General features: G+C 44.8%; 1 protein-coding gene across 2 annotated transcripts in view; it reads right to left on the reverse strand.

The window, feature by feature from the left end:
- Positions 1-10,058: 10,058 nt before the first annotated feature.
- The window catches only part of srbd1 (S1 RNA binding domain 1), a 74,509-nt gene continuing 57,627 nt past the window's right edge, over positions 10,059-26,940 (reverse strand). Inside the window, exon 21 of one of the 2 annotated variants that reach the window (XM_029175877.3) lies at positions 10,059-10,209. In XM_029175877.3, coding sequence (XP_029031710.1) covers positions 10,190-10,209 — 20 coding nt within the window. In that variant the 3' untranslated portion in view covers positions 10,059-10,189. Of the gene's footprint in view, positions 10,210-23,186; positions 23,216-26,940 lie in introns of those variants that run through there. The other variant, XM_055502661.1, reaches the window with a different exon arrangement.

Here is a 26,940-nt window from a genome sequence, read left to right on the forward strand (position 1 = left end):
CGCTCTTCAGACCACTGGACAGCACACGAGGTGTTGTGGAGATGAAGGGAAGTGTTTGCTTTGTAAATACAACTGTGCCGTGGCCTATTCTTTGTTTGCTTTCTTATGGAAGAATAGGATTTCATGATTGCTTTTTAATTCCCCCTGCAGGGTACATTAAATGCCTGCAAAACCCCCAAACACGTTGTCCAGGAAACTAACAATTATAGTCGGCCTGAGCGTATGGAAACCACAGCTATGTGAGAGAGAAGATGGGCTCAGGCGGAGGAAACGCCACATGCATCGTTAGACTTTATTCGAGTTTAGGTTTTCCATATAATGGTGCTTATACGCCGGAGATTCTCCAGTCCGTTATAGCCTGGGTCCTATTAACAGCACATGCCGACAACAACCAGTGTCTCACAATGTTCCTGTAATAGGTGTCTGTTAGCTTCCTCTCCTGGATCAGACCTTCAAATCCATCACCTACCATTTACTGTACCAACAGTAAAGTCCCACAGCCTGTGATTATTTGGTGGTTTTAGAAAACCTCCAGTTGCTTCGTCCATTCATACGTATGTGATGCTGTCACATACAGTAAGTGCCGCTTCGCAAAGCCAAGTCTCGCTATCAACTGTCTCCATCCAAGCGTCCAGTATTTAAAAAATAAATAGCAACGTTTCACCAACCGGCCATCCTGAACACGAGACTTCAGCATTTGTTTGAGCACCGGGGCTGGAACCGAACCCATAGCACACCACAGTTCACCAACTCGTGTCACACTCCTGCCTTCCAGAGTCCAAACTGCTGCCAGTCTGTTGGAGAAATCCGATAGACGTTATACCACTCGCATTATAGCAATACTCCCTAAATGCCCCCAAATTAGATTGAGTCTCCCAGATATCTGATATTTAACTCAAAGCGACAGGCCGCACACAGCATGTAGGAGTTAGGGAATAATGTCCGATCTGTCCAGCTGCTGCGCGGTGAGTTCAGGGGCTGAACAGAGCGTAGGTCATTTGTGTCACTGAGTGCTTTCCTTAGCTTCAAAAGGACAAATCCCACATTTTATGATGGCAAATTTGTCACCCGAAAGCCTCAAAGCCAGTTTTGGATTCAGATCAGACTGTGCTCATCCCCTCGACTTCTCCACAGTAGATTGAACACGTCATACTTCCTGGACTGAAAAAGACATTGCCAGTAAATGTAGCAGCTTAACTACTGAAATCCTCCAAGACTCTCACCACTTGTAACAGAGTCCAACGACCACTGAGACAATAAATACTTCAGATTCTTTCGAAGTGACTATGACACGTTCAATGACACGTAAAGGCGGCTCTTGGGTTTTTTTGCATTTGTTTGACAATTGACAATTGGGCTCAGTACGCAAGGGAAAATCTTCCAGGTCTATAAATTAGCGTCCATGTGTTTGTTAATTGTTATGAAGCCTCATTATGCTCATCAACATCAGTGAGTAAGGTGGTTTATTGTATGAGGTCTCTCCAGACCACCAAGCACAGGCCTGAGCTGCAGAGGTCGTCTCAGTGAAGACGCGCCTGTCGTCGGCCGGGCGGATGATGAGCTTTCACACAAGCAGAAAGGAGGGATTACTCCCAATTGCTCCCCAAATTGCAATAATACCCACTGTGGGGCCACCCAGGCCTGTGCTGAGAGACAAGTGATATACTGCTACATAGGCCCGTTCCACAGGGGCAGCTGTTAGGTTGATACCTGCACATTGCCCATAATGATCAGGCCGAGTTTTTGTAAACGTTACACATCCAGTGGCACCTCAGATTTCAGGAGGTAAGAGTGAGCAAATTAATTTAGAGCTTGAATTTTTATTCCACAAATTACAAATGTGGTCAGTTGGATTGAGATATGTATCATTTGAAGACACAGTAAAACTGTTTCATTTCTACCAAACTCTCCTGTACAGTAATGCCTTAAATAATTCCACCACACGAGAAATGCTTTGGTTACACACAATGAATACAGAGTATCACATTGTGAAACTAAACTCCTTGGTGTGTTATCACGTAGGAAGACATGCTAATTAGCTCTGATCATATCATCCCTGGGCCTAAAAGCTGAGCAGATGGCTAATCCAGTCCCGCTGTCTAATCAGAGCAGTCATTCTAATGACAGCATAATTTCATACAAGGCCTTTGTCTCGGAATATTCAGAAGCAGCGTGAGGGAGATCGGACAGATTCATCATCAGCGCAGATTGGAAACAGGCCCTAATAAATGACACGTTTGCTTCCTGCCTGTCCGTGCTGTAGAATGCAGTGAATGTGGCACAGTGTGTGTGTGTGTGTGTGTGTGTGTGTGTGTGTGTGTGTGTGTGTGTGTGTGTGTGTGTGTGTGTGTGTGTGTGTGAGGAATGCCATGGATGGTGTGTGTGGGTGTGCAGCAGCTGCAGAGATCGACAGGATGTGCTTTCCTGTGTGTGTGTGTGTGTGTGTGTGTGTGTGTGTGTGTGTGTGTGTGTGTGTGTACGCAGAAAATAAGGTGTGTGTGTTTGTGAGTTTTAAATCATCATCATTATGAAGATCTTCAGAGTTTAGTCACGTTAATATTTAACATAATGCAGAATTTACACCTTCAGCTCAGGGCACCAAAAACTTAATCAGCACCGACAATGCAGTTTGTGGCTCAGAAGAGACTCTCGACGACTGCTCATCACAGACTCTTCCTCTGGACTTTCCCCCGTTGTTTTTAGTGTACATATAAAACAAGGAAGGAAAATACAGAGAATCACCCTGGATCTGTAGTTTCCTGCAGACTGCATGTAGCCTGACATGCTTCTACCTCGGGAGGGAGTGTCCCGGGGTCAGAAAGTGAATCTAACACACGCACTAAATCATTCTCACATACAACAGATACACAATAAATTCATTCATCAACACACACACTCACACACAGGAAAATCCCAGCTTTATAGACTGGGCAGACGGGGTTGTTGCAGCCACAGTCATATTTACATCAGCCAGCGTAATATTATCAATAAAAGCCAAGAGGACAGCAGCTCGCAATAAATCACAACAGGCAGGGAGCAACAGAGAAACGCCACAGCTGTTCAGAGTTCATCTTTCTCTGAAGCAGCGGGGGACGCGAGGAGAGACGTTCAAGCAGGAACAAAGAGGGAGAGGAGGATGGAAAAAGCCGAGTAATGAGGGGTGAGGCAGCGATGCAACAAGGAGCCGGGAAATTATTACAATTTATCATCAAGGAAAACTCTAATTACACAGCAATTATAAAATCAGTGTTTACATTTAGATTAAACTAAATAATCTTTGTTGTTTGTCTGACAACAAAAAACTGAAATGATTGTTGTAGTAACTAGAATGTAAAACACTGATAAATTAGTTATTGTCACCAAACATGATTTTAATCTTTTTAAACAAAGCAAATGTCTAGATTATGATAACAATGTATCTTTCGACCAATTAGTTGATGGTTACATATAATATATATCATCCAACTTCAAACAGTCATGAACTGTCGTGTGCAGATAATGTTAATGTGAATCAATGAGTTCCGCTTTCAATTATGCCTTTCTCCCTTTTTGTGCAACCGGCACACTTGGATTTTAAGAAAAGGTGCTCTTCATCATCATCAGCGTCTCCGTTTCACTGGGAACACTGGGTGAGCTCACCGATCACAGATCAAAGTCATCGGGTTTCTGGCCGGTCCAGTTAATCATGGGACCACCGTGAAGAACCAATCAGTTAACATCTTACTTGACTTAAGGGAATTAAGCTGCTTTGGACGAGCAGCTCTGTGATTTAGCGATACAACTGAGGTCCCTCATTTTTCTCTGAACATGTCAATGAGTCTGTTCAGGGGGATTAAAGACTTTGAGTCTAATTACATCAGCCATTAGTCATTTTGATTTGTTTATTTGGACCCGAGGACATGATTACACATGCAGAACAGTTGGGAGCGGGTTCACTGTGGGGGAAACTAAATTAATTATGTATATCAATAATAAGCTCTATATATTACTTCACACGGCAGGAACCTAAATACACTACTCATAATTACTATTTGTTAACACACATTCTAGTCACATATGTGTTTATGTGACCATACACTTGTGGGCTTGTATCACTTTTTGAGGGGAAGTGACATGAGATACTTAAAGACCTGGCCAAACACACACACACACACACACACACACACACACACACACACACACACACACACACACACACACACACACACACACACACACACACACACACGTCTAGAGCGCTCTAATGGCCTATAAACCCAGGATGTTGGTTCCTCCTTTCAGACTCACAAAAAACGAACGGCAAAATTATTGAGAGTAAACGGATTCCACTGTAGCTCTGCCAAATGACCACACACACACACACACACACACACACACACACACACACACACACACACACACACACACACACACACACACACACACACACACACACACACACACACACACACACACACACACACACACACACGGTTTGAGGGTCATTGCAGGCTGAAGTAGACTGGATGAACATAATAACTCTAACATGGTTTTTATTTGCCTTCAGCCCTTTTAAAACTTTAAAACGGGAGAGAACCCAGGCCTTCATATAAAAATACTAAGCATTCTGCTCTAAGACTTTGAACTTTTCCCGGCCCGATTTCTACTGAAGAGTCACTGAGAGCCGTTAGGGACACAGTCCATGTGTCCATGCAAACAGGAGACACATTACCACATAATAAGCATAAACACGGGGGGCTGAGCTTTCCAGGCACAGGACTGATATAAAGTTGTCGAGTTACTGCTGACCATGTGCTAAAACTTACTTCTCCATAGTTACTTACAGATGAAACCCTCAAGTCTTCAATATAATGTCAAATTGAATAAAAAGCTTGGGTATCATGCTCACACAGGAATCCTGAGCCCTTTGACGTTACGTCCTACTGTACTTAGCACATAAACAACCTTATAAACTTTAAACAGAAATGGTACAAAGCACCGCCGAGGGGTTCGGACGCAGGGAGACGCTCACTGATTTCAAAACAATTACAGGGAATTTCCGGCCTTGTGTTGATACTCCCATCTGACCCATCCACAAAGCGGCGTTCCATCTCAGCTGGTAAATTCAGCTTCCCAAAAGGTATTGTTTCTAATCCCTCAGCAAACGTCAAGAATGCAGTTGTTTTATAGGGACGGCTAAAACGTGTGCGAGTGTGAGACGGAGAGGGAACGCACCCCCCAGTACTTGACCATATGTCCTTGGTGTCAGCATAGCAGCAGCCTCTACAGTTACAGTCAGGTTCGGTGAGAAAGGCAGGCATGTAGTAAAATAAAGGTGGGAGGTGGAGGGTGGAGGCATAGAGTCGTGTACGGCGTGTGTGCAGCAGACGGGAGCCACAGAGCATTTTTGAAGGCGCAGATCTCTCTGTATCGTCTTACCGTCAATAAATCTGGGAACTCGCTATAGTGGTGACATAAATTAGTCTGCACCCCCAACCTGCCGACCCAACTACAGCACAAGCTCCACCTAAACGCACGCAGACACACACACTGAGCCTCAGCACGCGCATCCCCACCCACACGAGGCGGCACAGACACACACAGAGCCGTGGGTAATTAGCGGACGTGTCTCTCTGTGGTGAGCGTGTTTCCTCCTCAGGGTCACTGATAGAGAGGAGCCCGTTAAACTTTACGTTCCCTGATGGGTGGAACGGAGAGCACACGCTCATTAATACACGTGTGTGTGTGTGTGTGTGTGTGTGTGTGTGTGTGTGTGTGTGTGTGTGTGTGTGTGTGTGTGTGTGTGTGTGTGTGTGTGTGTGCGTGTGCGTGTGCGCGTGCGCGTGCGCGTGTGCGTGTGCGTGTGCGCGTGTGCGTGTGCTTGATGCTTTGTCTTTTATGAATTTGTATTTATGAATTTAAAAACTTTTGATGGTACTTGTTTGCTGTTGAAGAAGTAAAAACATGTTTAATTACCTCATCCATGAATTTCTTTATCACTTCCTGTTTAAGCCTGTTTCACAATAAAACAACAAATCCCTGAATTAACTAAAATAAAGGTTATTCACTTATGAAGATCCCTGTTTCGGCGCATTAATAATGTGTGTATATAGCAAAACAGTGAAATGTCAATAATTCCCACTGGTCCAAATCATTTTCCTATTTAAAAGAAGGATGTGGGAGATTTTAATGGACTCAGCAAAAAAGCTGCTGGGAGGCACTTTGGCATTAAAACACACAGACTTTTGGTGAATTAAGGAGATTTTGTAGATAGCCCTGAAACCTTATCCTGTGCACCTCAGCAGATTCTGAAGCCCTTTTTCTTATGTGATCATTTTAGGTAATTGAATAAATTCCCGCAGCTCAGTGTGGAATTAGAAGGAGCTCGACGTCGGTCAGAAGAGAGCTTTTAAGACACCGGGAAGCAAAGATCAGAGGCCCGGCAGTCGATGCTAATGTGATGGAGGTTTACATTTACCTGCCTCTCACCTTTCCTGTTGGTATATACCCACAATATAAACTGCACTGGTCAAAGCACGGGCCAGTTTGTTTTCATAAATATTGCTTATGTGTTTTTTATTTCCCATTTGCAGCCTCCTTGTTCCTGTGACGAAAATGAAACGTGTGTGTGTGTGTGTTTGAACGGGCTGCTCGATGCCAGAACCAGCACTTCTGGCTGGAAAAAAGAGCTCCGCGCTTTCGTCAGACACGCGGCGCAGGCAGACAGGCTAAAGGAACGGCTTTTTAAAAGGCGCCGTCCAAGAGCAACAGAACAAGTCTCCCTCTTGAGCGCGTGGTGGAGAAACGGGCGTAGACTGTGGGTACGAGGCAGGAGAGAGAGGGAGAGACGGAGGGCGAGCGACAGAGCATCAGCGAGAACGTCGAGCAGACGGCATCAAGACTAAAAGTGGCAGCGAGAGGATAGTGAGAAGCACGGAGGCGTATCATGAACAAGGTCAGGGAGACGGCGCTGGGCAGAACAGGAAGTGACACAGGATATAGCCTCGCGCTGCCTCCCTCGCTCCCTCCGCGCGCCCAGACCCGCGCTGTAAGTGACAGCGCTGCGGAGGGAAGTTGACGTTGCCCGAGTATGAATTTCACCGGTTTTTGTTTGGTGGAAAACACCAAATCAAGGCCGTCTGTCTGGATCAGGGGCCGGGCCCTTGACCGGCGGGCGACCCCTCCGGGGCAGACGGCAGGGTTTTATTGGCCAGTCACATTCAATTTATTAAACGCGGTGCAACTCTATTCTGGGCTTTTTGAGCCGCTCCAAATGTGGCTGTGATACGCGTTTGGAGGCGGGCAGGAAAAGTGCAGCATTTCGGCTGTTTCTGCGACCATTAATAGTCTCTGAAGGTAAACACAAGCTGTTTTCCACAGATTCTTTAGATAAACTCGCAGGTATCATAAATTATAACACAGACTCATTTACACAAGCTCAGATTTTTCGCATCAGTCCCTGCGACACCTTTCAGTCAGTCAAGTGAGCGCGTCTCCACGCACGCGTACTGTATATTCACACACAGATTCACACACAGAGCAGCAGGTAACACAACACGCCCGGCGATGGAGCCGTACAGTAAAGCGAGACCTTCCTGTAATCAAAGGAAACAGTGTGCTACAATGCAGGCAGGTCTGAACAGTCGGTGACGGGTCCTCCTGTCGGGAGGAGGAAGAGAAAACGGACACTAAGCCGAGTGTCACAGGCAGAATAGAATGCGAGTAAAGCAGAATAGAGCGGCCGAGAAGCGGCCGACTGCTCGGTCCGGACCACAGGCTCCTTTGTTTAGATGGGATCTCCTTTGTCCTCGTTGCCTTTTGTCTTCGGCCTCGCCTGAAGTTGCAGGTTGCGGTCTGGTTGTTAATCTCTGGGGCACCGTCCTCCAGCTGAACGGATGGAGGCTAAACAAGGACGGCAGCACCGGTCTGGACCCACTCTGGTACCGCGAGGCCCACGTTGGGCCTCTGACCCGGTGAAGCTGACTGCTGCATGGGCTCTGGCACGCGGTTCTCCGCTACGTCTCCGACTTCACCTGTTGCTGAAGCTCTTTACCAGAACGCTGGGAGTTAAATGTTGTCATAAATAGTCAGCGGAGTGTGTGCAGCGCAGTGCAGTGATATATCTGACAGGAAAAGAGCAAATCTCCTCTCCTGCAACCTGCTGTAAAAAAGCCGGGTTTCAGTTTTAACCCTTCACATCAGAAATGCTGCAGTAGTGTAGGTTTTTAAACATAAGACCAATTATAAAAAACTACTGATGAAATTATTTAATTTTTAAAAACATGCACTCTCAGATGCCTTCATGTAGCTCATAAAGAGGAATTATTCCAAGCAGTAAATGAACAGGCGGCATATTGTTCCTCTGTGGCTCTTTGCTGCCTCACCTCCGCCTCCGCCGGCTTAATTAAAGGTTAATTGCATAGAATAAGACCATGCAGTTCATGCATAGGGCGGGTGGCATATCTGGAATTTATCAACTAGTTCATGAAGTGAGAGCCAAGTTTAACCCAAAACACACACACACACACACACACACACACACACACACACACACACACACACACACACACACACACACACACACACACACACGCACACACACACGGGACTAAGAGTAAAATCTGGCACTCCCTCTGTCATTTTTAATCAAGAATATGATCCCTCTGTCCATCTGGGTTTCTGAGTTGGTGGGCTGCAGCTTGCACACAAACACACATCTGTTTATGAAGAACTAAAGCGCACACATACATACGTATGCAAACCTTGGTAGCTGGAGCCTGGACCACCAACTGAACGCTGGGAGTTTGGCCTTAGCCATGGCACCGAGCAGATGGTGCTACGCTGTTGTTTGACATTGATATTGTAGCAGTTACTCAGACACAAACACACACGCATGTACAGGATCTATGTTGGTTTCCAAAAGCTGTGCAGTGTGAGATGATGGAGGACAGTTGCGGTTGTGCTTTGGTTTTGTTTGCGTGTGTCTGTCTTTGTTCCTCGTCAGGTACATTTCGTCAGTAAATCTTTGTCAGTAGCCTCCTTATCACAAAACGATCCCCTCTGCTCACTCACTTAGTGAATTGGCTTGTGTGTCTCTGCATGTATGTGTGTGTGCACCAGGACAGAGGTTAATAAGATAACATTTGGTAGACCACCTGCCGGGAAGCTCAGTTTGCCAAATACAAAGTCTCATCTAACCCATGGCTGGGCGTGTGTGTGCGTTGGGGGTTTACCATTCACCTGAACAACCCAGGTTCAAAAGGATTTGATTACTGATAATGTTAAAGGGCAAAGAACCATGCGATGAAGAAATGCAAAACATGACAGCTGCACGTTTTCACCACAGAACCTCACCTCTGCCAGGAGTATAGTGACTCTGGTCCGGTTCTGCCCCATAACCTGGAGCAGACACACACACAGGTGTGTGTGAAACCAATTAAAAAGAAAAGCCTGGTGTTTGCTGTTGCGTCAATGTGTCCAGTACTGTTTGTCCACTCAGCTAAAATGAACCCATGAATCTTTAAGGGATGAACATGAGCAGACAGTTGCTGTGCATTTGTCCAGTCACACAGATGTGAACAGATGTGCACATACTTTACTACTAGAGGAATTTTAATTGTGTGAGACAAACGAGGATTTCTTTCCACCCTCAGACTGCACATCTATCTTTCTTCCCTCCATCCTCTTTTGTTTCTCTGCTTCCAGCCTCCTTCATTCCATGAAACAATAAAATCGTCTGGCCTCTAAGTTATGGAGAGTGTTTGAAGTGGCTACAGGAGCCAGTAAATTTTAGCGGGCACCTTTGGGAGCTGGTTCAGTGGTGCAGTGGCTGCACCTATATTTCACATGAGCGTGCGTGCGTGCGTGCGCTTAGAGCCAGAGCATGTTCATGTGTCTCAGGTTCACAGGCGTCACTGAACGCATCACGTCCTCCAGATGAATACTGAATCCTGGAAGTCCTGGGCTTTTCACCACCAGACAGCAAGCACGCACAATTTCACCTGTAGCTTTCACCAGAAGACAAAAAGCAGAATACAAACTCTCTAATCCATCATCAGAGCTGCACCAAGCCTGCGCCTCTCACCTGTTTCCATCAATAGCTGTTTTATTCAACATGTCTCTCTGTCTGCTCCTGCCTCCAGCTCCCTCCCTCTCTCTCTCTCTCGCGCTCTTCCTCGCTCTATCGGTTTTCCTAGACACCTGTGCAGGTCTAGTATTTCAGTCGAGTCCCTGAAAAATAAATGCGGAGCTCCAATCTCTTAATCCACACGGCTCCACGCAGCCAGGTCACATGACACCGGCACAACCATCCTGATGCCCACACGACTGTGGATGAAGAGCTTGCTACGAGCGTGTGTGTGTGTGTGTGTGTGTGTGTGTGTTACTAATAAAAGCAACAAAACCAAACTCTGCGCTCTTAGAGCCACTGTAGCATAAAGCGTGGTCAGCATCTCTATGTTAATAGCTGTAGTTGAGTCCAGTGTGTTCTGTTTGTTTGAGGGTCTGCATCCTCTATGAATTTGAGAGGGGGAACAGAAGTCAGGAGGGGGGTGGGGTGGGGGGGCAGAGTAATCTTTTTCATTTAAATCAAGGTGCTTGGTCTGTGTGTGTGTGTGTGTGTGTGTGTGTGTGTGTGTGTGTGTGTGTTTTGGGATGATACCCTATCCACAGCAATCAGTCTGACCTCCACTCTGGAGTGAACCGCTCTCAATGATTAATGGATCTGCCTCCGTGCTCGGTCGCCAAGGCAACCCGAAACCCGATAGCCCTCAGGAATTTGCTTGCTCGCCCTCAAAGTTCGGCTGTGCGTGCGTGTGCGTGTGCGTGTGTGTGCGTGTGCGTGTGCGTGTGCGTGTGCGCGTGGCTGGTCTGTGGGTGGGAGACAGGGTGAGGCCAAATGTGAGTCCTTAGGAAGATGGAGTTTGTGGCGGCTCGGATGGAGAAATGGAAGGAGAGAGGTTCTATTCACTGCGTAAAAACAAGGCGATCACACCAACATCAGCATCATTAGTCACCGGGACGTGATGCGTTCCCACCAGAAGATCAGACCCCAACCTAAATTATTAACTCTGCACAGACATGTGCTTTGGGGTCTGTCTGGCTCCTGATAAGTAAATCCATGTTAACAAGATGACAGCTCTTGAGTTGAAGTGCTGCTACACAGTGTGTGGACCATGTGCTCCACAGAACTTAACACAACGATGTCCACTTGACGCTTATTGATCTGGAGACCAGAGGGGCTCATTAGACGAAGGCTCAGACTAACTACCGTGTGTACGTAGCACCATCTGATAACTACTACTGTAGCTGCGACAGTTCAACAAGGCCAGCTGGCGATTAAGAGCCAAAATAATCAGCACTACACAGGTCAAAGAGTGTAGAATGTGCAGAAAAAGGTTTACACAAAGCAAAAGCACAGTTACAAGAAAGCAATAAGACCATTTTACAATTGGTGAGAATCTGGATCCTAGGTTTATATTCTATAATCCAACAAAAAGCCTCTATACTGTACGCTTCTATGGACTGTGCGCTCTAATGGCAATTAGTGAAACAAGAAGCTTCACGCCTGAAAGCTGTTGACGTTTGAGAGCAGCCCAGACGACATCAGCGGGAAGCGACAGCTGAGCTGAACCGCCTTCAGTCAACATGAAGCACCGAATACGACCGGAGCACGATTCTGATGAATGTTTTTAGTGACAGATTCTGATTGGGAGACTGTGGTGTTCATGTTGAAGTTGCGCACGTGAGAGTGTGTGTATTTTTGTATGTTACTGTCTGTGCTGAGTGACGGACGCAGCGGGGGTATCTGTGACAGTAAACCCAACCTGACCCACTCTACAGTCCTGCAGATCCCTGAGTACACACACACACACACACACACACACACACACACACACACACACACACACACACACACACACACACACACACACACACACACACACACACACACACACACACACACACAGGCAGCTGAAGCTTCTGCTGTTTTCACACTGACTGGGACTCTTCTTACACTTTGTGGTACCAGAACGATGCTGTTGTTGGTGTAACTTGTGCTAATGTTTTTCTAATGAGACAACTTATCAGCGCTGAAACACTCGATCATTTGAAGAATGATTTAATTACAGCACTAAACCACTGAAGGTGTCATATGGATTTTATTAAAATGATAAGGTCGAACTGAGACTACAGCATCTACTCTCATCTGTTCCTTTAATAATAATAATAATAATAATAATAGATATGTTATTAATCCCCTTGAGGAAAGTCCTGTTGACACATAGCTGCAATATTGGGTTTGTGGTTCAGTGTCTGGTTCAGCAACACAAAAGTTGCCAGGAGGAACCAGAACCACCAATGCCTGAAACCCGTCTTAACAACTAAGCTACAGTCGGCCCCATTTGTATTAAGGAGCCAGAGCTACCCAGTAGAATTACATCACTGTTTTATGCAGAACATCCTAAATATATTTATTCCCTCTACAAAAATATAATAAGAAGCAAAGGCTGATAGAAACGATGGTGATGTCACTTTGGTAATAGAAATGTGTTAATATATATAATAATAATTATATACATATTTAATTGCAAATAGTGAAAATCTCTCAACCTAATTGTTTTGTGCTTTGTTTTAACAATAACAAACTTTTTTTGATTCATAACATTTATTTACCCTCAGCAAAAACAAACATCCTTTCTATCCATAAATGAATAGACTTAAAGCAAATATTTATCCACAGCGTTATTTTAAATCAACGTTTGTCCAATTGTGCATACAAATTTTAAATCATATGAAAGAATCAAACTCCGTGTGCTGCTGAACAACATGCTTCATAACAAATGATGACGATGAAAACAAAAGGATTGTGAAGGAATTTAACTTGTGATTATAGTGTAGAAATGCCTATGATTTCATGAACTGCTCCATGTGTGTTCACACTTCAGGACTGGTTGCCGATGATTCCGTATGAATTGACTAAAAACCCGCCTACACGTGTAATGAAGCTTGTGAAAACGTAGAATTCAAAATGAAAACGTGACGCCTGGTGAGGTCACGTTATCTGTCTCTCACCTTGACTGCACGACACTGAGACCGTGATTAGGGCTGTCGTTTGTCAGTGAACAGCAGACAGGCATTTAGTTCAGTGGTTTTGGGTTTTACTCCATCTGTCACCATGTCTTTCACACTCTCTGCCCTGATGAGCGACTGAAATTAGATGTAATCATAACACGACGTGTCTCCAAGTCCGTCGTCGTAAAAGGAGAGAACAACTCCTTTCGCTGCTCCTCTTAGTTCTGTGTATTTACATCTATGAAGCACATGACGGTGCATTTGAACCCACAGTGTGTGTGTGTGTGTGCGTGTGTGTGTGTGTGTGTGTGTGTGTGTGTGTGTGTGTGTGTGTGTGTGTGTGTGTGTGTGTGTGTGTGCGTGTGTGTGTGTGTGTGTGTGTGTGTGTGTGTGTGTGTGTGTGACAAAATGAAAGGCTGCGGGTTCAGCAGAGGCCAGACCTCCAGCCCTAATCAGGTTACATGATTAATGAGGGGGGGAAATGGGCTCATGTTGTATTAAGAAAATGTGTGTTTGAACCCAAAGCGGCTGGTATCAGCAGCCTGACGCTCCAGCCGCTGACTGGACACCTGAGATCCACGCTCTGCTGCGCTGCCAGGCCGCTCCCTGCGGACGGACGGACGGCCGCATCCATTCCCCTAAAGCTCCCACTCGCCCACATTCTTCCTCCTTCCCCTTCCTCTCCTCGGCCTCTCGTGTTTTTCCCGGCGTCGCCCATGCGTTTCCTTCACACCTCCTTTGTTTCATTTAATTACCTTTTTTCACGCTGCCTTTTCTGATCCTCAATCTGTCTTTCTCCTCTTTCCTCGCTGCCTTTCTCCGCCACGCTAACGGCCTCGCTGGGTTTGCACACACGGCACAATAGCATCAGTGTATTCGGCGTCTGGTTTTTTTTTTTTTGCCTCTGTGATTTAGCTTCATTTCTGGCGGCGGAGCGATGGCCAACACTCAGCCCTCGCAGCCCAAACACCACACAGTCATTTAATCTCTGCGACGCAGCGCACCACAACATGGTCTGATATATTAGCGTGCGCTTACGCTGCCGCATTCAATAAAGACTGCATCCACTCAGAGAGTGTGTGAAAGACAGGGCAGCAGCAAAGACCTCCAGGCGCCCAAGACAAGAAAGATCTATTCATTATTCACTTCACACGTTTGAAGGACAGAAATTAATGGAAGTAGAGTGTCAAAATAAGAGCGCGCGGCAGGCAGGTTGGACTGGGCTGTGTTGGTGTTGGAGCCGCGTAGACGTCCTCCGCGGCGCTTTGAAGCCGCTGCATGTTGACGCTCTCTGGGGAGGTGACTTGTTCTGTGCACAGTAGCCGCAGCGCACACGCCCGAGCCGATGAGTGATTAGTCTGGATTCAAACACAAACACAGCTCAACCAGAGCGCCGCTCGTTTTACGCTAAAACAATATTCGCTTTTCTGTCTTATCGACGGGCGCGGACGCGGCGAACCGCGCCGCCATGTTTTTGAATTTGTTTTAGGCGACGGCGAGTTTTGGCTGCGCTGAAGTGGTTGCTGAGTTTATTACAGTGAGGGTCAGAATGTCAGAGGGCTGACGTCTGCAGAGCGTCCCCAGCTCCAGGTGAGCTCCTTTAAAATGCAAACTAGCGGCGTTTAGTGGTCAGCGAATGGGGCCAGGATTCAAAGAAAGTTGAAGCTTTGTGTCGTTGTCTGAAACTGCCAGATTTATGAATAATCAGAGAGCAAAGTCTGTTTGCTCTCCTCAACTGAACCATCATGTCCAATGAGATAGTTTACTCTACAACGTTCAGTTACTGAGTCTAACAAAAGAGAAGTATAAGGCGTCCATTATAATAAATAGCCCCGGGCTCAGAGAATCAAAGCAATAAAGCGGACTGGATAAATAAATAAATGAATGAATGAAATGAGGATCATGAAATCAAGTCGGAGAAATGTGGAGGAGACCACAAGAAACCCTTGAGATATGGAAACAAACCTGCAATATATAGACAAACGATTAGAGCGCCATGTCATCAGTAAAGATGATTCATTGTTGTAGCGTTACAACTTCATCTACACACATGTGCTCACATGCGTGTGCGCCGTATATGTAAACACACAAACATGTGCGAACAAGCACAGGCGCCCGCCGTGGATTCTGCACAGACAGCAAGGAAAATATCTGTGTTTTGAAAGTATTACCGGTCATATTTTCATATTTCTTTCCCCCTGCCGTTATAATTTTCTCCCCTGTCAAACAAATCAAAACACCGGGACCAAACGGAGGCTGAGGCAGCGGCTCAGATTTTCCACTGTCAGGTTCACAGGCGCGCTGCTCTTACAAACAAGCTCTGTGCAGAGACGTGACCCGCGTGTTTGTGCCGGTGCACGTGTGGGCGGGTGGGACGCTCCGGTGCCGGTGGGTGGGACGGATCCACACGGAGCGGACCGTCGGCTCAGTGGGAAGAATGCACGCTGCTCCTTTGAATGCACATAAATAATTATTGTCAATTATATCAGTCAAATTAATGATAATTACAATACATCAGGAATTTGAATGGTTGCACAATTAAATTATAATCCTTCATGTCACACCATGACTATTATTAGCCTATAATATTGGGTTGGTAATATTAAAAGCTTAACACTGACATTATTGACTTCTTTTCTTTTTTTAGTGTAAAGCTCGGTGAGCGTTTGTATGATGTGGCAGAAATGTAGTTTAGATTTCATGACAAGTGACCGTGTCTGGGTCACAGATGTTTAACCCCGTCTGCACTGGAGCCTTTCAGTTTGCTCAGTTACTGCAAAGAGGATATTGTTTTAATTTACTGATTATGTTTTCTATTGTTGTGAGGTTAAACAGCGAAACTGATCAAAATGAATAATTCAGAATTCGATTAATAGTTGTAACAATCCCAAAGATTTTCATTCCTGTTCATAACCAGATAAATTAAATTCTCATCATATTGTTTTACTCTGAACCATCTGGCCTGAAAATACCTAGACTGAAACTGAATATGTCATAGAAAAAAGCCGGGATGATGAAGCAAGAGTCCATTTGGACTCCCAAACAGGATGGTGAGGCGATCTGCCGCCTTCTGGTTACATTTCCCCTCAGAGCGCCATCCGTCATCAAAGGGTCAAGGGTCGGGGGATTCATCAAAACAGTTTGTGCAGTGTGAGATACACAAAGGAGCCTCTCAGGATTAGAGATGGCCCGCTGTGTTTATGGCTGTCTACATTAAGACCTATCCCATCATCACTCCGGCCTGCTCAGTGTGAACTCATCAACCATTCCAATGGCCTGACAGGGCAAAGCGTCACATACGGAGCTCTTTACTGCACTTTAGTTGCTCTGCAGCTTCCCCAAAGCCACAGAAGGGACATCAACATGGCCCATAGACATTCACTCTTTCCCGTCTTTAGGCCTCAGGTGATGCCGCCTGATGATGTGGTTAAAGATTGTGGTAATGCACAAACTCTGAACTGACAAAGACCTTATTTACACTATTTACAAGTTTGTCAAATCCCACTCATTTTGCTGCTTCTTATAAATATTCCAAACTCTTCCCATATTTGTCTGAACAGCGAGAGGAGTTTGGCGCTGTCATGGTGTTGTCATGGTGTTGTCATGGTGTTGTAACGGGGTTCTTCAGTGGGAGCCGGGCCGCCTCGCTGCCTCCCTATCTACTCTACAGCACGACTGCAGCACCGCCGTCTTCAGGGCTGCATCTCCTCCCTCACACGGCAGCAGGAGCAAGTCATGGATCAGGACATGCAGGATTCTTCAAAGACTGGGTCTTCGCTCCTGAATTGATTATCGGGGCCACAGAACTAATATCCTGTCTCGTCTGCTTTCGAGCTGCTTCAGGATGCTACGATTTTTTCCTAAGCTCCTAGAAACGCCTCCCATTTTGTGCGGGTCTGTTAGTGAGAGGAGTGGAGACCTGCTTTCAAAGCGCCTAATGGTCACTGTGAGCATTTTGTAACATGGCCTCACTAACGTCCCTGCTGCTTTTCAGGCCCAGGTAAATGATATGTGTTAGTTTACCTGGAACATGAATAAACACATGTGTGCTGGAGAATCAGCTGTTTGTTAAGGCTAAGAAGTGTGCGTTTCAGACTTCTTTTCCTGGGTTTTATCCTGGAGTTGGGCCGGGTCAGCCTGGACCCACGGTTCCCTGGGTTCCTCTGAGTCTGGTTGAGTTGGGCACCTGAGGCAGAGGCCTTCAGTAAATCGAAGGTTTCTCATCCATGCCGACCCGTCCCGGCAGCTCATTGTGGAGCTCAGAGCTGCTCCCAGGGCACCTGCCTGCGCGGGGCTCTGCAGTATGTGGTCCAGACGGGCCAGAGCAGCTGCTTGTCCTGCTACACACTGATGTTGTTTTTCAGTTAGTTTGACTTTTGTTTATTTGGTTCCTGCCTGAGCTTTTTCTTATTACAGAGCTTGTGTTTCGAGAAGTACAATTTTTGTTCATGAACCAATCTAAACGCGAGCTTGTTTCCTGGTTTGGGTTTCCGTCTGGTGTTTGTACCGCGTTTGACCTGCTGAACATCCAGTTAGGAAGAAGAACTTGCTCCAAGCATTTGAGTGACCTATTTAGCTTCATATTATGGTTTCATTTTTTTAATATGCCTTCCTTCTTGGCTTGTACACTATATACACATATAGAGACAGAGTTATCTCAATGATGCATTTGTGACAATCTAATGTTGATGCTGCCTGGCAAGGAGAACCTTTGTGCTGACAAAGAGTGGCCCTTATATATCTGCGTCTTTCTTTCTTTGCATATTCTTCCCTGAAGATCAGGCTGCTTCCATTAGTTGGTGTTTAGACACCTGTAGGGGCTCGGGACTCGATGAGGAGGGCTGTCAGCGAGCGGCTTTGGTAAATCGAGAGATTATCCAAACAGTTGGACACTAGCTAATAAAAACAAGCCCCCTGTTCACTGCATTAGCACTGCATTAGTGCAGAGGGCACGGAGAATGGGGACCTGGAGCTCTGAGTGATGCACCGTCCAAGGCTGTTAAAGGGATCCTCTGTAAATTATTAGTGATTTATCACAGACTTTATTTATTAGATTGGTTATTGGAGTGTTTCCTTTTTTGAGGAAGGCAAGACTGGGAAGTAAGAAATAAAATAAAAGCTGAAAGAAAATGCTGTTTATAAACTACTGATTGATTAGTGATGGAACAGATGAATGTGATTATATGTAGAGGAAACATGGAGCATGTGAAAAATCTAGACGGTCATTATAACAAGGTAAACGTATACCTAACTAATTTATTACCAACATTTTAGTCACCGTTTATATTTGATACAAACATTAATAAAAAAAAGCTTTTTATTTCCATTAAACTAAATTCATTTAACACTAGGTTTAAACACTTATACACTATCCTTTAATCACTGTGGTATTTTTTGTGCAGATTGCTTGAAAAATTATAACAGGCTGAGAACTGAAAATAAATATTAATGCAAAACGTGCTAATCCGCATAATTACACTGCAGGCGACAAACTAACAATGCGGACGGCGCTGGTTTGGGTCAGAGTGAGCAGGTCCTGTGCTGCTCGCAGCCCCAGTACAGTGAGCGCTGTATATTCTCCACCGCCGCTCCGCAGCCTCTCAGGGTGTGTGTGCGCTGGTCATGGGCATGAACGTCAATTTCTGGCCATGACATTTATTAACTCCTACAAATACGACAGCTGCTGTTTTTTCTTAAGCCACGGAAAATGAAATCATCTAATTTCCTTCGCATAACCATGTGTTTTTGTGAAGTTTCTCAGGGAAGGTTTCAGAGCATTAAATCATTTATTTACACAGTGAAATGCCTCCTTTTCCACCAGCGACCAACACAGCATAGGTGCTTTAACACACTGTAATCCATTTATACAGCCAGTTAATATATGGGCACTGGGTTAAGGGTTTAATTTAAAGCAAATTAGATGGACAAAAATAAATCTGCTTCATTTTCTGGCTTATAAATATGGAGAGTCTACAAGTTAATATTTCATACATTCTGAGAGTCTGTCTTCAGTCTCCAAAATAAATATATGAGAAAGATTTATTCAGCTATTTATTCAAAGATTTGCTAATAATAACTTCGGTGTACAGGTAATTTTAATGCCCTTAACTGTTAGCGAGACAGCGTGATGCCATTAGGGCGTAATTGCTGGTCTCTGAGGTGGTAAGGACACTGCTGGCAATAAGAGCGAAAGAGGAAATTTGCCTTTTATTAAAATTTGCTTTGATGAAAGGGAGTAAATTCATTATCTGACTCTATTAGCTCGGCAGAGTGGGAATAAACTGGTGAGAAGGCAGCACACGAAGCCCCAGGCAGATGTTTTTGTGCATTGTGTGCCTGTGTGTCACATAAGCAACACTGCAATATGATATCAGACAGAGGCCAACTTATGTTCTAACCATATTGGAGGACTGTGAGATTATTCTTGAAGGCGACATTATGATGGGAAATTTACAGTTGATGACTTCAACAATGAATCTTTTGTAATCTCGTCTACAGTAAGTGAGGTGATAACGTGTCAATGACAGTCTTTTATCATAAATACAATTAGTCATTTCTCTAAAGGCAAACTGGCACATCTTCACCATCCTCCCATCCTGCCTGGATTTATAGCATAAAGCCCATTTTAGCTCCTCTCCCACCACTTTACCAGCTCTCTGCCTCTGCCAGCCCGTTCCCCTTAAAGCCCCCAATAATCCCTCCAAAAAGCCTCTCTGAGTCTCTATTTCCCAGGTCTCAGAGCAGAAACAAATGGAAGACATGGCAGCTCAGCGAGAAGTACAGACAAGCAGCGGTGATGTGTCAGTTTGACGGATGCAAACACACCCCTGGAAGATTTCCTCTGTAGATAAAATGACCACTTACTGCTTCGTTCTAATTTTTCCCTGCTGCTGCCTGTTAAGCTGTATGTATGTGAGGGTGTTGCACTGTAGTGTCTGACAATAAAAAAATGATGTCAAACCCGATGAATATCAACAAAAAGGTCAATGCCTGTTTTTATCTTCCCCTCTTTAATTCTTCAGCTGTGGACGCTCATAATGTGAGGTTTATAATAATGCTGATCTAAAAACTGAAACTGAAATGCAAAGATCTGCAGCAGATGTAAACTAAAAACGATGCTTGTCAGACGCTGGTCAAGTTGATCTTGTTTTGTCAGAGCAACTTTAAGAGTCGCCCAATCAGAGGAGCTCTGGTGTCTAAAACAGCAACATGTGAAGATGTTGACGCCACGCTTAATTTAACTTCATGTCTCCTTCATACCTTCTCCTTTACGGTCACTGGGACAGAGACTGGGGAAATGATGTGCTGGTGTGGCTGAGCAGAGGTAGGAGCCTGCAGGGGTTCAGGGACCAGACCATGTGTGACTATCAGGTTGCAGCATTCACACAAGGACTCACTTGACTGATAAGAGAGAGGGAAAAAAGGAGGCTGAAGGAGACGAAGAGAATGAAAGGTGTGATAATAATAATGGATAATAAGATTTGATGATTAGGAGTATAGCCATATGCAGTAATATAGAAGTATTAGGAGGAGTACAGACAAAAGAAAACTATCATTAGGAACATATTAAAAGAATAGGGAACAATGAAGTCGTTTACTGAAATTAAATCTAGTGAAGCAGTTACACAAAAACGCCAGAGTAACATAAGCCTGGCAAAGTTTATAGTAATGACTCTGTGGCCAAAGCAGAAATAAACACCCATCGGTCCTCAGATTACGGGTTCTTATTACAAGCCATAAATTGTTCCTATAGAACAACTTCTTCAAAATAACATAAAGCTCATTGTTTGTATTTAAATGTGTTCACCAAGGCAGACGGCTGCTCAACACGAGCCGGGTTCTGCTGGAGGTTCCTTCCCATAAAACCAGGTTTTGCTCCCTGTTCTTGACTAGTTGATGCTCAGGTGACGTTTTATACCTGCATCTTTTTTCCGATAATAGATTTTGCAATATCAAGTGTTTGTTTTTTCTAAAGCAAAATGAAATCTCAAAAAATTGAAGCTGTAGATGAAAAACACACTGGAAAAGTATTATTAAGTGAAATACAAAGGCATAGTAAAAACAGGAAGTAATTAATTAATTAATTAATTATTAATAATAATAATTTTACTCTTGTGCTGGGTGAATTACTTTTCTTTCTAAATGTATCAGCCTTGTAAAACTTCATCAGGTCTACGTGCTTCCCTCCCTAAGCAGTAAATTTGACTCCACTGTCACATTTACTTTACGCTTTTTCCACGCGCTTCCTGCAGACCTGCAGGATCCTCGCTGAGTTATGAATCCCTCCTGCACCTACCCACCATTTGGTGACACTTAAGTTGCATGTGTGCTGCAGGCTCGCAGACCTGTTGAGCCAGATTTAAAACTTGCTGCTCCGCTCTGGTCTCCCCCACTGAGCCGTCCGGCTCATTTGACTCCAATCCACAGGTGAGACTCGCTTTTCTAAGGTTTGAAATTTACACACGTTTCAGTCTTTAAACGGCCCGATTCCCACTTTATTTTTTCCTCCTTCGTCGCGTTCAAGGGACAAGCCTCTGTGAGGTGAGCGCCTTCGGCCCAGGGGGCCGATCAGGAACAGATGGATGGGGTGATGACCCCTCCCCCCTCAGTAGGCCAGAGGAGCAGAGAAACTGCCACTCAAAATCCCAGCGTGTGGATGTGTGCAAGTGTAGATTTGTGCTGGAGGACGATGGGGGGCTGTGTTATGACTCTGAGGGCGCGACGGCAAACAGGGTCCCCACGATACGAGCGACCGACCCCCCTTAAACATCTGTTCCACGAAAAACACGGCCTTTAATAGTCTCACGTCTTCAACCATGCTTCTATTGCGGCCTCTGTCATCTCCTTCTCTCTATGTTCTCCACACACACACACACACACACACACACACACACACACACACACACACACACACACACACACACACACACACACACACACACACACACACACACACACACACACACACACACAGAGCGTTAGACGATCTTTTCATTTTACTGTAAAGCCGAGAGGAATGGAGAAATTAGATTAGGGCAGAATAAGATACTGCACTTATGATGTGGCTCTTTCAGGCTTCTTTGCATGCGGACAGAGGCGGCTGCAGACAGCAGTGATGCCTTTACCCTTCTCTTCTCCTTCCACCCTCACTCTGTCACCCCCCCCCCCCCCCCCCCCCCCCCCCACTACCACCACTACCACCACTACCACCTCCGCTCCTCGCTACGCGATCGGGTTTCTTTCTGTCCATCAGTGCAGAAGAAGAAGAGGACAAGGGAAGGAGGCTTGTTCTGATCAATGGCAGGAAACCAGACGATGGGAAGATGTGAAACCGATAGGCTGCACATCCTACCTACCTAGCAGCACACCGCAATCACTTATCTCTCTCTCCTCATCTATTCCTCGCTCATTTCTGCGTTTAAGTCGCGCACACAGTCTGTTGAAACACAGTGCAGACACCACACATACAAACATGCATCTGACCGCGAACACGCAGCACAGAGCACAGTAGAGCCCAGAGCTGAGCTTCGATGTGTCAACACCGCAGCTAAAACAAAGAGCGCGCGTCTCTCCCTTCAGGCTGGATGCATACCTGCTCACCTGCCTCTTCTGGGACTACGACTAATAATATTCAAAATGAGAATGAATTTTCTCTCAGCTTTATGCAAATCTCAGACATATTGCTTTGTGTCTCCAGGGGGCCACACACACGTGTGCTCAAACACACACACACACTATCCAAGATGCTGTAGGTGTAATTAGGCCAGACACACAGATTAGTTGCCCTGCATAAGTTTATTAATTTGTGTTTTTATTACTGTTTACTGCAAAGATTCTATTGTGGACAACAATGCTGCTAAATCCTCGCGGCGCTTATTATTGGGTCTATTTGCAAGTTATTTAAATCTATTCCTTAGTATTGAATTATGGAGTATTGGAACCGAGTGTAGATATGAAACCAACACTGGTAATAAAATGAAAAGGGTGGAGTCTTCATTACACAGATCTGTACTGAATACAATCTCACAGTGTCTCTCAAGTGTTCTTATGTGATGAGTCCTTGCAGTTGAGGGCATCCTCGTTCCGTGTGTGTGTTTGTGCGTGCTGATCCCTACGACGCACACTACGGAGCCTTCTCCACACCCCGGCTAACTCCTAACTCCTGTCAAAACACGGAGCTTTAAATTAAATTAGGACTCCGTGTTGCAGACCCCGCTGCGCTCCCCAGCCAACGCCTCCAACACCCTACACCGCGCGGGAACACACACTAACACACAGCGCATTCAGGGGTCCTTTACAAGCGGGAGCGTTTGTAGGAAGACGCACGGGCGCGTTTCACACGCAGACGCTGGTGACAAGCAGTGAAGCGGAGCAGGATTTATACAGTCGGCTACAAAGCTGACAACACATGAGCAGAAAAGAGCATTAGTACTGTAGCATCAGACCGGCTCAGCCTTGAGACTCCATCACAGTTAATTCATTTCAGCTGAAACAGAGACAAAGATACCGTTTCAGGGCCCACAACGCTAAAGAACACAGCTTTGACGTTCTTTGTGTGCTTGTGAGGCACTCCATCTACTGAGACGTGCACCCAGCAGGTCCACAGGTCTGGAAGTTAAGTAGATACCTGTTGAATTTGTGTCTTCTACGTTTGCGCGGTCCGTTTTGAATTGGTGCATTTTCACAAAGTGTGGATTGATTTCCTTGATTTCCTCCAGGGGCCGCGTCAGGCAGGTGGGGTGAGACATTCAAAGGGCTCATTCTTGGCGGTGGATTTGGGAACGAGAAGGAGAAGAAGGAACCATTCACTTACTGTAAAGTGCACCTGTGGTGACCATGTTGGTGTCCAGGGAAATCCTTTCTCTGAATCGCTGTGGACGGTGAACGTTTGAAACCCCTAAACAATTGCCATAACAAATTTGTGGATAATTTTCTGAGTGAATGTCTTAGTAGAGCGGGAGCGCTTGTTTGTGCACAGTAAAGAAATCCACCAACTGCTACAATAAGTCTTAAAAAACACTTTTACTTTAGCAAATTAACTAAGAAACTGTTTATGAAGATTAAAAACAGTCAGGGTTTACAATATTAATTCTTATTACATCCAACAAATAAAGAACTGTCATAACAATATTAGTCAATAATTTAGCAGACGTGTTTGTGTTTTGTCCACTGTAGTTTAGTTTGTGTCTCGTGCTCTGTGTTGTTTCCAGAAATGACGCTCCAATCTATTTTTTTTGCCGTTTGTGGTTCAAGTTGCTCCATTAGAAGCCATTTTAAAAAAAGCAGTGAGTCGGAGTGAGAGGCCCATTAATCATCAGCTTGACAAGAGCTCTGGACAATGTTGTGGAGAAATGAGTGTGTTGCTAACATTCAATACATTTTGGCTGCTGTAAATCAGGTGGATCACTGGTAAACCGATGCGAGAACAAAAGTATCCTGTAAATCATCAATTTTGGTGATTAAGTGTCATTACTCAACTGGACGCTGCTGTAAAGCCTCAATATTACAGTGTGGATATTTGACTTCTCTCGCTTTAAAAAGAAGAGATGTAATTACAGACAAATTACATCGTGTCTATAAGTGTGAGTGTTTGGGGACCAAATTATTTGCTATTTAATAATATGTATTAGCTACATAACATATGTAGCAAGAAGCACAATAATACAAAAGGTATTCACACTATTAACCCACAGTTACAGTAGCAGATATTGTTTCAAATGCATACATTATTTATAATAGCTCACAGTGACTACAGTACATTTATGAATGAGCCGTTCTACTCGGGCTGCCACAAATGAGACTTAATTGCTGTGCAGGACATAACCTTTGGTTGGGGACTGAGCAAAGGTTACTGCAGTGCATGCGTGTGTGTGTGAGTATTGAGCAAAGGCCACCACAATGCAACCCAACACCGGCTCTTTGTCTGAGCAGCAGCTCACCGCAGTCTGAGAAGCGAGGAGCCTCACTCGCCTCCAAGCGCAATCATTTCACACAACATATTTGCATTTGCATTTAACATTCTCTATTAGATCTTTTTGTATCTGTATTTTCAGAATATTCTAATTTCAGTAATATTAATATTAAATTTATTTCATTGTAAACTATATGGTGATGCAAAGCAGAGTGTGTGATGCTGAAAATATTTTATCACAAACAGTAAAATTCACAGGTTTAATGAGCTGTACAGAGTTCACAGATTTTCCCAGGACACAAAGGAACAGACCAGAAACCCGTCACCTGCGTTACACTGCTCTGACGTTTAGGTTTGTACAGTTCAAAAACCACCTGTTGTATTTGAGAAATAGAAGAGTTCACAAATAACTCATTATTATAGCGACACATTCATGGTAAATCTGACGTTACTGGTGTGTGTGTGTGTGTGTGTGTGTGTGTGTGTGCGCGCACGCACATGTGTTTTCCATCCCTCCAGAGACATGATAATTGTTTGTTGTGATATTGTAATGAAACCCTCAGGCCCTCTTAAACTAATCAGCCCCTCTCTCTCTCTGTGCAGATAGATCAGTTGTCAGAGCCGTGGGCAGGACAGTGCGGAGCAGCACAGCGGCTCCTTTTTGCCTTTTGGCCTTGGCCTCGCGTGACACACATTCCCCGAGCAGCACGTTACCGTGCAGCCCGCCTATCAATCAGCCACTGCGCCCGCCCCTGCTCCAGCTGTTGGTCCTTATCGCTGCCGAGGTGATGATAAATCCTCAGCACGGCCCAGCGATGGTGCTAACAATTATGCCAGGGTATTTAAGGGCTTTTATACAAATGTCAGTTTGAGTGAAGCTCGTTAGTTGAAATGTGTCAGTTCAATTGTACAACAGAACTTTAAATGACAGGCTTCATTCGGAAGGTATCACATTATTATTACAATTATATTTATTTTTGTTTTTCTTGGTTTGTCATAATTTCATATTTAAATATATATTTACAGATAACAGAATAAAATATTACACTAATCTATGAATTATTAAAGTTATTTAATACTTTGCTAAATATAAGTTTGCATAATTGCGTTGAACATTCAGAATATTCAGGGTTTTGGACACACATCCACCAACCTCTAGAACTGTGGACGCGTTCATAGATAAAACTAGCGTAATAGTTAGTGTAACCAGCTTACGTTTTTATTTTATTAAGCCATTATGAATTATCATGAAATGCTTCCTGGCTGAAGGTAAAAATAAGAGTCTATCAACAGACTGGATGATTAGCTGCTCATTGAAATGCTTACTGTATATGTTGAGCTGTATGGGATGACCTTGATTATTTACATGAATACTAAAACCAGTGTCTCGGTATTAACATCATATTGTGTGCGTATGTGTGTGTGTGCGTGTGTGTGTGTGTGTGTAGGCACTGAAGGGCGTGTAATATGTTTAAACAGGGAAAAGTAGTGTTTGGAGAATTGGTAATTACTTACATCCCTCTCTGGTCATAAGGACACTGTCCAGATCTCACCCCTCCACCACGCGCACACACACCCACACAAACACACAAAAAAATCACATAAACCCCACTGTGAACACTCAACTCGCAAAAACACAGTCAGTGCCAGTGAGTAACTCTGCCAATCAACAATCATCGTCACCAGTAGCTGCCGTTCAGAAGCTTCGCAGTCGTTGTTGGTACATGTTGGTGAACGGCCACACTTTCCCACTCTCACCCTCTATGTTGCTTCCGCGGGGCCAAAGGTCATCAAACACAATCCCCGTTGCCCTCTACTGGTTGGCCGCAGCACAACCTGAAACTCCTCGGAGCACTTGTAGTAATTTCATGGTCAAAAATAATCCTCAATCCACTGTAAACATCTGGGTGTAAAGTCTAAACAGATCAGAAGAATTAAAATGAATGCAAAATATGTTCTAAAACTGCAAAAGGCTG

The sequence above is a fragment of the Betta splendens genome, chromosome 15 (assembly GCF_900634795.4).
Source record: "Betta splendens chromosome 15, fBetSpl5.4, whole genome shotgun sequence".
NCBI lineage: Eukaryota > Metazoa > Chordata > Actinopteri > Anabantiformes > Osphronemidae > Betta > Betta splendens.